Source organism: Cydia amplana, chromosome 6 (assembly GCF_948474715.1).
Source record: "Cydia amplana chromosome 6, ilCydAmpl1.1, whole genome shotgun sequence".
Classification (NCBI taxonomy): Eukaryota; Metazoa; Arthropoda; class Insecta; order Lepidoptera; family Tortricidae; genus Cydia; species Cydia amplana.
In genome coordinates, this window is record NC_086074.1 from 19506320 (window position 1) to 19520228 (window position 13909).

The 13909-nt window shown below is 38.6% G+C and overlaps 2 protein-coding genes across 2 annotated transcripts; both read right to left on the reverse strand.

Moving 5' to 3' along the window:
- Positions 1–4889: 4889 nt before the first annotated feature.
- Positions 4890–6363, reverse strand: LOC134649037 (dynein axonemal assembly factor 3 homolog). Its single transcript, XM_063503737.1, has one exon. The coding sequence runs from the start codon at positions 6271–6273 to the stop codon at positions 4891–4893; it is 1383 nt and encodes a 460-aa protein (XP_063359807.1). The 5' UTR covers positions 6274–6363; the 3' UTR covers position 4890.
- Positions 6364–7630: 1267 nt separating this feature from the next.
- LOC134649038 (adhesion G-protein coupled receptor G2-like) lies at positions 7631–12629 on the reverse strand. Its single transcript, XM_063503738.1, has 5 exons — positions 12505–12629; positions 12106–12207; positions 10138–10363; positions 9507–9715; positions 7631–9208 (listed from the first exon to the last, which is right to left on the reverse strand). Exons 2-5 carry the CDS (start codon positions 12184–12186, stop codon positions 7643–7645), a joined length of 2082 nt encoding a protein of 693 aa, XP_063359808.1. The 5' UTR covers positions 12187–12207; positions 12505–12629; the 3' UTR covers positions 7631–7642.
- Between the last annotated feature and the right edge of the window lie 1280 nt (positions 12630–13909).

The window sequence follows — 13909 nt, forward strand, 5'->3', positions numbered from 1 at the left end:
TTACCATAATAATATTAACTAAATCTAGCAAGCATAAATCGACCGAACAGAACAAAATATGAAACTCTGATCGGAACATTTAAATTCGAGAAAATGGTAAGGGTTATCTTTTTGACGCGTATTAATGACCAAATGTGAGTGTAGGTTAGAGCGACATTACCTATTCGAGATACGCAAGGAATTTTGTATTCAGACTGCCAACGGTGGTACAGATTTTAAAAGTTCGATAATAGACGATATGTTGAATCACTACAATTTGTTCAAGTTCATGAATGTTTCGTGAAACACAGTTTAGGCATATATCGTTTAGCTTTACGGAAATTTAGTAGGCGCAATACTACTACAACCAATACTGCCAGTAAGTAAGACTTATTTGATGTGTGAAATGGCAAAATGTATGTGTCAAATATGACCCAGTAATCTATCGTTATTCCGTATTTTAGTTCTAATGTCTGATGGACAATTAGAATTCCACAATAATGAAATTTCAGTATATTAACTTATGAAGGGCGTTCATGATATGGGACTCCTGCTTAGTTGAGCCTTGTATAGTTTTTTTATTGTTTATAAAATAATATTCACCGAATTCATATTTTAAGACTTACCCACCAAATTTGGCGTATGAGTGTAAGTAATTAAAATTAATTAATTTTATATTTTCGTATTTTATAAAGTAACCAATGAAAAGTGGTCAATAAGCCAGCTCGCCAGCTCCACACACGAGGAACACAAACGCATTACTCTAAAAAAAGTTCTTATTGTATTGACACTATACAGTTTTTAAATTTCTGAAAGCTCACTTTATAATATAAGATTTTTTGTGTGGCACTGGTATTACTAGCTCTAGCTGTACATAGTCAAAATAAATCGGAGTAAAAATAGATAACTGTTGAATTGCCAGTCCTCCGATTAGAATAAGTCGTGTGTGTCTATTTTAATCTTCAAGAAATCGCCACCTCTCGTACCAGCCCCGCGGCGTGGCGCCGGGCGTAGCTAATATTGGATGCGCTGGGATCCAACTTCGCGGATGCCAAAGACGCCTGGCGCTCGGGCCCCACAGGCGCCACGGCGCGGGGCGGCGAAGGCGCCCGCGGCGGCCCCGCGCACGCCTTAGGCTAATTCGATGTAACATGTTGCACTGTTAGGGTAATCACGTTACGAATAGTTAACCGTTAGAACACAATAATATTTCACACGTAGCTAATGAAATAAATGAATAGCGAATGAATGTAGGAGGCGCAGCGCAGCGCCATTCCGCTGTGAATACGTATGTAGTTATTGTTAGAAAATCGTGTACATATACTGAAGTATGAAGTATTAAATGCACATTTATTATGATTGACTGACTATAGGAAAATTAGATTAAACTGTTGAATGTAAGTTGAATGAAGCGCGCCGCGCTCTTTTGTCGCAGTACGAGTAACTGTTACGTTGAAATGTTTAATAATTATATTTGTTCTATTAATATGATACGCTTTATAACTCTTATCTCTGTTTGTAGCGGGGCTAGGGCGCGGGGCGCGAGTGCTAGACTTAAGCGTAAGTTAGAGTAAGCTCGTCGTTTTATGGTAGTATAAGAGCTGTGCGGTGTCGAGGTCCCGCGAGACGTGGAGCTCGCGTTCGATCTTCCGACCGTCGGAGCTCAAGTAGCTTTGATTTAGATAGGCTATTAACAAATTGAACACTTATTATTAAGCGAAGCTTTAATGTAACGTGTGTTAGTTTGAAGGATATCGATATTCGATGCAGAAGGCGAGCTCAACGTCTGGCCGATGGCGATGCGTTTCTTGGTTAGTCTAAGTTAAATAAGTTGTGAAGAGTGCTTGTCAGACTTGCTCAGCGTGTGTCGAGTATCGAAGTGGGCGAAGAGCAACCGTCCCGGAGTCAACCCGGTGTGACACCGCCACGGTGTCATTACTGTTTAAACTCTCTTATCAACCCTGCGCATACAGCATTCCAGTAAGTATCAAGAAATAGTCCTTGCAACGGCAGGGTCGCCATGATGCCGTGGTCGGTGTGACGCCTCTCCGAACACGCCCCACTTCACACTGTGTCATTTGTTACATCGCGGTTAAGGAATTTTAAACTAAGCAACATAACACCAATATCAAAATCAAAGTTCAAATTCCTTTTTTATACACTATTGTTGAAATTGACATGGCTGATTCGTAAATATACTTATATTTTATGTTCTAAAACTTAAACGCGAAATTTTAAAATATCCAAATGTAAGTTTAATGGTTTCCTAATTGTGTGCTTGAACAATATGTAATAATATATATAATATATTTAGTTAGCTATACGTAATATTGGGGAAAACAGATGAATAACAAAAATGAGGAATGCGTATTTTATTACCCACAACTTATCCATGCTACCATTAATAATGTATTGTACTACTTTATTATTTGTGACATTAGATATTATACCTCTCGTGTCGAATGATGATCCTTATGACAGTTCCAGTAAAGTTCCCTTTGGTTAATTAAAAAATAAAATAATAAATGTGTTTTTACCGTTTTTTATTACTTAAGTGTTACTTTTCTTAATGAATTATTGTGCTAAACTTCAAAAAAAAAATCTTTTAGCATTTTACATGACAGCTAATCCATATGTATACTTACCTAAAAATTAACTGTCATGGGGTTTATCATTCCACGCGAAAGATATAAGGATCATTATTACCAGTTTACCTACTGATTTATCTCAAATTAGTTATGCGCCATGCGTTAGCCATGTCAACCGAACTTGCATAGTCTAAGTTGTCAAAGTAAGAATCTTTAAACAAAAATTCTAGATAAACAAACAACACAACCAGAGATCTCGTACCGTGCACATATTCTAGACGTAATAAACGTACGCATATTCTAAAACTTAATGTGAATTATAAAAGTTATCCCATTTTATCAGAAATATCTATTATTATTATTGTATTAAATAAACGAATTTATGCAGTTTAACCTGAAAGATATGTACGATAAAATGTGTTATAGTTTCGCGTTTATTTTATTGTAAACAAATTTAGAGAGTTATCGTTTCATTCGCGATTACGCTAGGTTAGGTGGCCCGGCCACGACATAACTCGTAGTCTACAAGTAAAGTATTATAATAATAGACGAGGAGTGTCGGCTATTATCATTCCGATGCGATGAACGCCGGGCTGAGCTCGAGCGGCGAACTCAGGGCGCCATTTTGGAGACTCTGTTTTAAATATGCTTTACAAATGCACAACAGAAAGCCAACTCTTCACCTAAGCACGTGTCAACGGCCTTTATTCCTGGGCTCGCCGCTTCCCGCGCCGGATTTACAATATTTTACGGAATATTTGTTGTACTTTAAGTTAGTCTAAATAGTTACTATGAACACGTACAGGGTAGATGTTATTGCAATACTCTGTAGCTGGGTGTTGCACTCGCCCGCGCGGCGTGAGTCGACGTCATTTACTCATAAATACAAGAAAATGCTCAATTATTGTGTCCAGAGAAATACTAATGGCCACTTAGTTCGTGTCCGTTGACATCGCGCCGCGCACGTGAAATGTACGCTAACCAGACGGAGTCCTTTTTAAATATCCTATCTTTTTTCAGCTACAATCCGGTCTTTACCTAATATTTCAACGTCAGCAAAGCGTACAAGCGAGTGCGCGATCCAGTAGGCGTCCCGAGCGCGCGTTCATAAACCTGCAAGCCAGTCTGTGCGATCCTCTTGGCACTTGCTACATCGGTATAGAGTCGAAAATCGCACAGACTAGTTTGTACGCGTAGGCCTAATCGTCAATTGCGGACGCGCCAGATACGCCATTGCTCACGGCAGTGTTCTGCTCGTCGCGAATCATTGCAACGGCTCGGGAATGAACCAGGCCCCGTAGCCAACATGCCAATCGCTAACGCTCCGTAGCGAACGAAACGCAACTGTCACTGTCACACTAATATGGAAGAGTGATAGAGAGACACAAAGCGATTCGATGGCGAAGCGATAGTGATCGTCACCTTGGCTAGGCTGCCAGTAACGCCAAGCCTCACTCATATCCGTAACTGTCTTAGAACGCGGCATACTTGAATTGTGACTAGTTATGCTAGATGCATGTAAGAGCGTGTTATGTAAAAAATGAAATGTTATTTTTCAGTGTTTATAGAGTTATAGTTAGGAGCTCTGAAAAATGGCATCGTTTCATCCACACTGCTGCGTATTGTAAATGCACAAATTTGGTCGCGAAAATTGCCACCTTATAGCCACCCTAACAGTGCGACAGATAATTAAGTTTAACATTGTATAATGTATTGCACTATAAATTGTAAATTAAAAAATGGAGGTAATTGCTCAAAATGTGTACCGATTGCAATGGTTCGCGTAGCCTGAGGCCGCGCCCTAACTAAATAATTAGTATGTTAAACTTAAGTGATATTATGTAATATAAAAATACGAATTTTAAACGAAAAACGTTGAAACGTCATTTTCTGTTTGGTTTTGTCCTTGTAAATATATTTGCTATATGATTTACTAAATGAATGTAACATATTATTAACAAGAAAAAATAGATGAAACAACAATTTTTCTGATTGTTTTATTGAATCCTTTATTCGAAACAGATAAAGTACAAGAACATTATCATAATAACGCTACGAGCTAAATAGTTGCAAAAACGTTCAGATACTGCTGTTATTAGTTTACAATCATATTCAATCGACCTTCATAGCTTTCTTTGACAGCCACTCCCACCCACGATGGATATTCAGTGGAGATACTGAAGATAGTTAAATTTTCACTAGCTATTATTACACCCATAAGGTCCAAGAAAAGCATAAATTGGTTTATTTCGTTACATAAAATGTGTAGTTAAACCATATCTTGTCTACCTTAATAATATAAGTCTAATTATAATAACTGTCTTTAATTACCAAGATCAAAACTGCCACTAGATCGTCTGATACGAAATTTGGCGAACGCATCCTTCTCAGGGTCAAAAGAGCCGAGCTTTTCGCACTGAGCCGCCGCGGCGGCCTGCTGCACCTGCTCTACGCACGCCTTCACGTCGTCTCGTTTCAACTCCACCATGTATTTCCTCGACTCCATAATCACCACCGCGTCGTCTCTAGCCATAGACCATACACTTGGCTTCACCCGAGGCAGCATGTTATGCCCTAAAAATACACCATGAAACAGACCTTGGAACTGCGGCTTGTGAGGGTAATGGTCCAAAGCGGAGAGAGACAAAAAGTGCACTTTAGCGTAATCCACGTTGATGTACGTGTCGCGATCTTCACGGAGGAGTAGAGGTGCTTCAGGACCACCTTGTGATATCTTCGCATCCAGCTCGCTTAACACCACCATTCCTAAATCTTTCTGCCTATCCAGGTTCATCACACTAGCGTCGAATTTCTCTCGATTCTCCACTTCATATAACATGCGCATGAGGTTACGCTCCGATACATCAGTTGCACGTTTGTAGTTCACTCCGTGGGAGGATTTTAGCATGTCCTTGTCTTCACAGTCTAAGCCGTAAGCTATGTATGGCGAAGCCACGATGTCACCGAGATATCCTCGATGTAGATATCTGTCCCCGCATTTATAAACACCAGCCGACAAAGTAACATTTGGTCTGCACACTTCAGTCTCCAGCCATGTAAATGCTATCCCGTGCTCTCTAAAATGCTTGTACTCTTGGAAACAGATTTGACTAGCTATCTCTTTCAAACGCATGTGGTAGTCCCAATCGTACACTCCCACTCTACTATCATATCTAAGTCCCAAGGAATTCCTCAGTCGGTGCTCCCATAACTCGCAAGCGTTGAATTGGTTTGTATTGCCTGTCGTCCAAAAATTGAGTAGGTTTTCCATGTAATCGCGTTCACGATATTTCATTTGCTCGATCGAAATGCACGGTAGTATGCAGTTCATAAATTCTGGGTTGGTGACCATGCCAACAAGTTGACGTGCTTTAGCGATTATGTACCTTGAAGTCGGTGGGCGAAGCAGCATATTCCCGTACACTTCGAGAAACCGTCTTGTTTTTTCCAGTAAACCACATCTTGTAGTTTTCTCCAAACCTAGAGACATCAGTAGCAACTGCCTGGCCACTATCTCGGGGCACCCGTCGACGACAAAGAGGTTCATGTAGCGTCGCTCATGTCTGTAAGCTTGAGCGATGGTTTTGATCAGATGTCTTGCATCGCAACCTCCAATCACTAAGAAATTTAGCTCGTAAGCGCTTTTATCTCCATGGTTCAAGTATTCCTCTTGCAAATCGAGCGCTGGGCTGAGTCCCCAGAACATTTTTCGAAATTTTGCAAACGTGTTGCTTTGATCGCTGATGAAGGAATATTGTCAATGTCATAGCGACGTAAACAACAAGAGGCGACGGAGCGCAGGAGGTCTAAGATGGCCGGCTCTTTATCATTTGTCACCATGGCTGTCACGTTCTAACAAATATGTAAGTGCGAAAGTGACACATAGCATGACAGGTGATAAAAATGCGACCATGATAGCTGGTCTGGTTTCGAGGGGGTTGTCGTGGCAACGGGTTATTTATACGCGTTGCCGCTCGGGTAGCGGCCAGTGCAGTCGACTAATTAATAGATAAGCTTTGAAGTTAATGAGGTTTATTGATTTATCTAAGTAAGTGTGATATTTATTACACATTTATAATAATAAATAAAGGTCGACGTACCTAATTATGACTACCTACACCTTTGTAACGTATTATGCTTTACATTGTTATTTGCTAATTTCAAGAAATTGTATAAATATATAAACATTTTCTAATATTTTCTAAGGGAAGTCATACAAATACATTTGTTTAATAGCAATACTAGGCCCAAAATATACAATATGCTTACGATGTGTCGATGAAAAGTTTCCAAATTGCCAGATAATTTTCCAAATAAATAATTCGGAACTTGTAACGTTTTTCTTCTTCTTGTTTTTTAAGGGCCTCGTAGGCTATAGGTACCTACATATATTATTATATGCTCTTTGCGTAGGCTAGTCAGTACTTAGTGCCCTAGCTACGAAACATGGCATTTATTTGTGTTTATCACATACATTTGTTCCTGAGCTATGCATGTTTTCCATTTATATAAACTGTTTCTACATGGAAACTATAATTATGAACTATAAATCATCGTCTAGTACACACAAGCCTTATTGAACTTACTGTGGGGCTTGATTGATCTGTGCCAAGTTTTCTGTGTAGATATAATATTTACTTAATTATTTTATTCTTATATTTTTGTATAGAGAACGAAATTTTACATTACCAAAATTGAAACTTCCTTAATTTCTTGTGAATTCCCGAGAACTTTTCCAACTTTTGAAAAACATTCCGCAACTTATACATTTGTAAACATGCCTTACCTACTTCATAATTGAATGATCGTAGTGTCAAAAGAATAAAATAATTATTGAAATATTGTAATAAAAAAATAAATAATGTAAAACATATTTTTATAATAACTTCATCAATTCTCTAAATCACAACTTCATGCTTAACCTCTTAGTTCCCAGTGGCTCCAATATGAGTCGGAATTGTATGGACAAAAATCAGTAATACTTAGTAGGTACTTATTCTACTTAGGAAATATTAATACATTCATTCCTTACTTTTTTAAATCATTTATTTTAAACTAACAGGTTTATTAAATTATCAGCTTATCAGTGACGCGTTTTGCGTTGATACATTGTATACAGTTATCTCTGGACTGATAAAATCCGCGTCATTTCCTACTTTTTCACTAGAGCTATCGCTTAAACCATCTTTATTACTGGTATCTTCATCATTTCTTTGCAGTTCTTCATATTTCAGTAACGATTTGTTAGAATGCAGAGAGTTTCTCGAAGTAGTTTTTGTTATTAATTGTTGTTTTGTATTATTTTCTTCATCATCTCTCTCTGTCATATCAAATATGCCTTCAACACTCTTAAATATTTCATCTTCACTAAAATTATCGTGCGATTTTGCAGTAATGAATGAATCTATGCTATCCTTACTATTATAATGCGAATTTTCAATAACTGCTGAACCAGATGCCACATTATACCCTACTGCTTTACCATCAATTGAATCACTCACTAAAGAAGTAACGTTAGTCCGTGATGAGTTGGGTTCTATAAATGGAGCCTGTTCAGGTTCATTACTAACATGGGCATTTCTACTTGTTATCAACGAAGAGCTAACTTGTGCCTTAGTCTTCTTCTTTATACGTAACTTATTGAGCCACATACCTCGAGTTTTAGTATTAATTATTATGAAAAATATAAACAAAACAAATCCTTGATAACTTGTTGTTAGTGTGAAAAGATACGCAGCAACAATATTGTAGGCAAACAAACCGAAAATCCAAGGTAATCCGAAAAGAAATACTAGTAAACAACTCACAGATGCGCGTCGAAACATTTCACTTGAATCACCATGTTTTTGTATCTTTTTTGTTCCAAATACAGAGCGAAGTATCAAAGTAAAAAGGATCCAATTTGATATCACTACTATAGCGATTGGAGCGAAAACTGTCAACCACAGAGCTAAGCCTGATGGGTAACAAAATGCTCCTGTGGGTGTATGGTCTTCAAATCTTTTTGTATAAGACTGTGGCGCTACAATAAGAAGTATAAGAACTATAATTAAAGGGAAAAACCACGAGAAAGCTGAAGCTTTCAACAATCTTCGTCTAGGGTCTGTCGCGAATATCAAAACTAATTTTCTATAAGAAATAACAGCAGCTACTAACATCCAACAAAACGATGCTAAAACAGCATAATGCAAAATAATTCCCACTGTCATACAAAACGAGTTGTAATCTTCAAATTTAGAGAAGACAATAATAAGAAAACTGATAACGTTTATCAACAGGGCTACAGTTAATTGTATCCAGATCTTGTTATTAAAATCGCTTCTCCACGATCGAAACATAATAGCAGTAAGAACAATCATTAGCAGTCCGAAGAGTGACAAGAAGCAACCTATTAGGGAAAGTATTTCTAAAGTAGTTTCATGTTCTTCTGAAAAAACTTCTTTCGGGATGAGGACTTCAGCGAAGTGGGTGAGATGTGTACAGCGACAGGTATCCAGCAAGCCGGTTGGGGACTTGATGAAGGTGCAGCCCTCTTGTGACCAGTAGCCAGTGTCGTTCTCAGCGAAGTGCCAGTAGGCACAGGTGCGGGACATGTTCCGGGCCGGTTTGTATATTGATGGTTTTAAATGGATGTCTATCACCTGAAAATAATAATTTTAATAATTACTAACTAAAATTTTGTGTTAATGTTGGTGTATGAAATTTAATATATAATTTATGCTTCGTTCAACATAATTTGGTGAGATGTAATGATTACAAAATAAGTCATACCTACTCAGGTTTATTGTTTACATTTTTATTTATCTTTTTTGTACCCAACATTTAAGGAGACAAAAATAAAGTCTGACAATTATTTTATTTGTCCTTATAAATAACTACTTTTTCAATAATATGTGACTGAAGCAACTTAAAATAACACAATGTGTTCATAGCTCTTACCTCTCCATCTGCCATCTGCGTGAAATTTTCCACATTGACACTGATAATCTTACTATTGACGACATATTGCTCGCGATCATGGCGTATAAACGCGCGATCTGAGCGGAATACCACGAAGCTGACGCGACGGAAGGAGTCCGCCAGAGATGCTGGCAGGTTTACTGCTGCTTCGGTATCGTCGCCGGTGAGAGTAGTCGGATCCAGTTCGTCTGAAAAATTGGGGATTTATTTTTTAGCAAAAGCGGTGTTAGTTTTCTTGTGAGTTGTGACAAAATACTATGACTAATGTGGATAAAGGAGGAATGCCTTTGACTTTACGGTATAAACGTCGACTGGTTCCTTAGTGAGTGATCCCGACGAATGGAAAACGGGTACTTTTTTTGCTTAAGTTACGTCCGGTTTTTGGATCCTGTTAATGAAGTTCTAACTTCTATCTATCTACAACTCTTTTACCCTAACTCACCTAACCCATAACCACCCAATTCATAGATCGGAAGGCTAAATATTTTTTTTAGCTTGGTCTCCTCGTATCTATAGCGTCAGGTTTTAATAATGTTATTCCCATACAATGTGACGCTGGGCAGACCAAGGCAATGATTTTAGGCTAGGTAATAATAGTAAGATGCAGTACCCAGTAGAACATGAAACGCTTCATCAGTGAAACCATCGGCTATCCTGAGCCCTCGAACAGGCCGCTCAGGCGCAGAATCAGCCATAACCACAGCCACGTTATGGCGCGCCGTCGCAACGGCCGCCGAGCCGTTGAGATCTGCGCGTGCGCCGAGGGAGTCGAGGGCGGTTAGCACGGTGCAGGGGAATTCTAGAGACGTGTCGTTTGTTGCTAGAAGATCGTCCATCTGGAAAGTCAATTTATAGGATTAACTTCAGGCCAAAACGTAAGTAAGTCAATTTTTTACCTACCGAAAAGTCAGGACTAAGCGCTGATTTAGATAAAGAAACTCTACGTACTTAAATATTTAATTGATTTGTAAACACAACATTCAAAACAGGAAAATTATCTGTATATTACTTGATGCTGCTGCCGATGTTGCGAGTCACCCTGTTCTTATTACAGCTAAGGATGTTGCCTCTGTAATTAATAAAATGAATCGGGGAAAATCTCCAGGGCACGACGGGTTAAGCGTCGAGCACCTGCAACACGCTGGCCACCACATCCATCGGCTGTTGGCTATGCTTTTTACCCTTGGTTTGAGACACTCCTACTTGCCAGACGAGTTTTTTGAAAACGGTTGTTGTACCGATAATAAAAAATGGAACCGGCGATGTGTCTGACATTAACAATTATAGGCCAATCTCTTTGGCCACAATTGCAGCGAAGGTTCTTGACGGTGTGCTTGAACGTCACCTCAGTAGACATGCAGTGTTAGATGATAGACAATTTGGTTTTCGTGCGGGTCTGTCTACTGAGAGTGCTATTTTGGTTCTGAAGCACACCGTCAGGTACTACACTGACAGGAAGACCCCCGTGTGCGCTGCTTTTCTCGATCTTTCGAAAGCATTCGACCTAGTGTCGTATGAATAACTATGGGAGAAGTTGCAGAAGGCGGGTCTTCCTCAAGAACTGATAAGGCTGTTAAAATATTGGTACAACAATCAGTATAACTTTGTGAGGTGGGGGATGTCGGTCTCGGAAGGTTATAGAGCTCAATGCGGAGTCAGGCAAGGGGGACTTACATCTCCACTACTGTTCAACATTTATGTTAATCAGCTGATTGTCGAGCTCAGCAGCACTATGGTTGGCTGTTCGATCGGTGGCAAAATGATAAACAACATAAGTTACGCCGACGACATGGTGCTGTTGAGCCCGTCGATCAGTGCTATGAATAAATTGTTGAAGGTGTGTGACACGTATGCGGAGTCTCACGGGCTCATCTATAATATTAAAAAAAGCGAGATACTCATCTTTCGAGCTGGTAATAAGACCCTACCAATAGTTGAGCCGGTGACACTCGGCGGTGTTGCCTTGAACAGTTTTAAATACCTGGGACATGTAATTACCGAGACGCTAAAGGACGATGCGGATATTGAAAGGGAACGCAGGGCACTGGCAGTAAGGGCTAATATGTTGATTCGCAGGTTTGCGCGTTGTACAGTGGAGGTCAAGAAAACATTGTTCATGTCGTATTGCCAATCATTCTACACGTGCAGCCTGTGGATCAATTATACGAAGCGCGTTTACAGTGCTCTGCGTGTCCAGTTCAATAACGGCTTCAGGATGCTGTTGGGGCTACCACGCTTTTGCAGTGCGTCAGGCATGTTTGCGCAAGCACGACTGGACGATTTTCATGTCATAATGAGGAAAAGAATCGCCTCTCAAATGTATCGCCTGCGGGGTAGCACCAACAGCTTGCTGGTAGATATAGCTGAGAGATGGGACTGTCCGTTTTATAGTCACTGGGCGTCTGCTCATCGTCCTGTGTACCAAGACCCCAAATGATGATTTTTTGAAACTGTGAGACCTAGGTTAAGATCTACTAACACTAGTAATGTAAGTCTGTAAATATGTAACTAAAATCTATGGGCAAACTGGCCTGAAATAAAAAAAAATATTATTATTTATTATTACGAGGTATAATACCTGGTCAAAAGCATCTGAGACATCCTTCATGGTCACAAGGGCAGACTCGTTGCTCAATAATTTGTCTAGGCCCTCGATCATTTCACTCAATTTCTCTTCTGGCTGTAAAATAATACAAACACTATTAAATACAGATTATAGGCTTCTTCTGCCAAAAATATGAAGTCAAAACAAAAACAAATACGAAAGAAGAAAAATTGACTTAGAAAGCTATAGGTTGGCCCAGGACTGTCTCATTTCAAACACTTACACTACACACTTTACTACTTATTGTCTTACACTAGTACTAGCACCCAAAAGAAAGGGATGAGTATAATTTTCTTGGTTCTTACTGACTAATACTGAATGTATTGATCCTGCTAAACTTTAATTATGAATAAAAATATTGTTATCACTTACCGTTCTAGGTATTTCTGTTAGTTTAATCGCTGAATCATTCAAGTAGTCTTCATCAATGCTTCCTCCCTTCTCGCGATCGTTTACTTCATTTATCACATCATCAGTGATATCATCGTCACAGTCAGTGCAGTTATCCCCAAGGAGGTTGACTGATCCATTTGCATCCTACTTAAAAAAGACTAATCAAAAGTTGATGGTTGACTATCTCTAAAAACAATAAATAATTGAGTATTTTCTAAACTCTTTATGTAAAAATATATATTTAATAAATTATACCGTTAATTAACTAATTCCTTGTCTACTTATAAATCACCAAAGTAAAGAGCAATACTGTAATTAACTTTTAATTGGCCCTGCACTAATTGATGATAGTTACTTCAGCTACTAAACCAAATCTAGCATTATCAGTAATAGTGTCAATTTTAATACTATTCAGTATATAGATTTGATCATATGATTAAGTAGGTAAAGGAATTACAAATATTTGTCAGAAAAATAACTCTAAACATAATGAACGTTTTCAGAAAAAAAAGTGACCGTAAAATGGGGTGACTAGGGATTACGAGGGCAATTGGGTTATAAATGGGGAGAGAAGGGATGACAGAGGGGTGAGTTGCTTTTTACAGGCTACCTGCTACGTAAATTATACACCCCAATAACAAATCAAGCTATTATAATGTGTGCATAATCCCAAAGTGTCGATCCAACAAGTATGGAGTCCGTCTGAGTCGAAATAACCCAATAGTTTTGATTTAAAAAAAAAATATTCCTACACATCTTTCTGAAAATCCTCTGATAAGAAACTCACTTTTGTATCCCTCGGCGTTGTATTATATTCCGTATCAATTATTGAACTATTCTCTCCATTAACTTCAGTTGTAGGCATATCTACTATATGGACAGCATCATCAGAAACGTCACCACCCTTTACAGGTTCTGGCGGTGGTGGCGGTTTAAAAGGCGGTGGTCCTTTCCATGGTGGCCGGTGAGGTCGATATCCATCATCAGCTTCTACACTGAGTACAGCTACTATGATATGTAAGATAACTATGAAAGTGTTAAGTTGGTGGAATTTGAAAATTTTGTTTCTCTTTGGCTGATGTGAGTAGTGCATTGTGGCCGAATAGAATCTGATTTTCCTGGACAGTATCTGAAATTGTAAAATAATATGTTTGTATGTCAAACTTATTTAATACAAGAAACTTCACTAGAGTCTGTGCGGAAAATAAAAAAACGTGGAAAAATCAATAATTAATTTGAATTTTATCGAAATTTATCAACACTCAAACCTACCTATGTAAAAGTTCATCAAAACTAACTATAGAAGTATGCACTGATTAAGAAAAAAACAAATTGAAGTCTGCAATGAACATCATTATTTTCTAAGAATATGATGTTTATGGTG

What these genes read in the sequence shown, in the direction of transcription:
- LOC134649037 (XM_063503737.1), bottom strand. Translation starts at nt 6,273, where the DNA reads ATGTTCTGGGGACTCAGCCCAGCGCTCGATTTGCAAGAGGAATACTTG.
- LOC134649038 (XM_063503738.1), bottom strand. Translation starts at nt 12,186, where the DNA reads ATGATCGAGGGCCTAGACAAATTATTGAGCAACGAGTCTGCCCTTGTG. An exon ending in TCTCAGATGCTTTTGACCAG is followed by an intron (nt 10,364 to 12,105) that starts GTATTATACCTC and finishes TTGACTTTCCAG; the next exon opens with ATGGACGATCTTCTAGCAAC. An exon ending in CGCAGATGGCAGATGGAGAG is followed by an intron (nt 9,209 to 9,506) that starts GTAAGAGCTATG and finishes TATTATTTTCAG; the next exon opens with GTGATAGACATCCATTTAAA.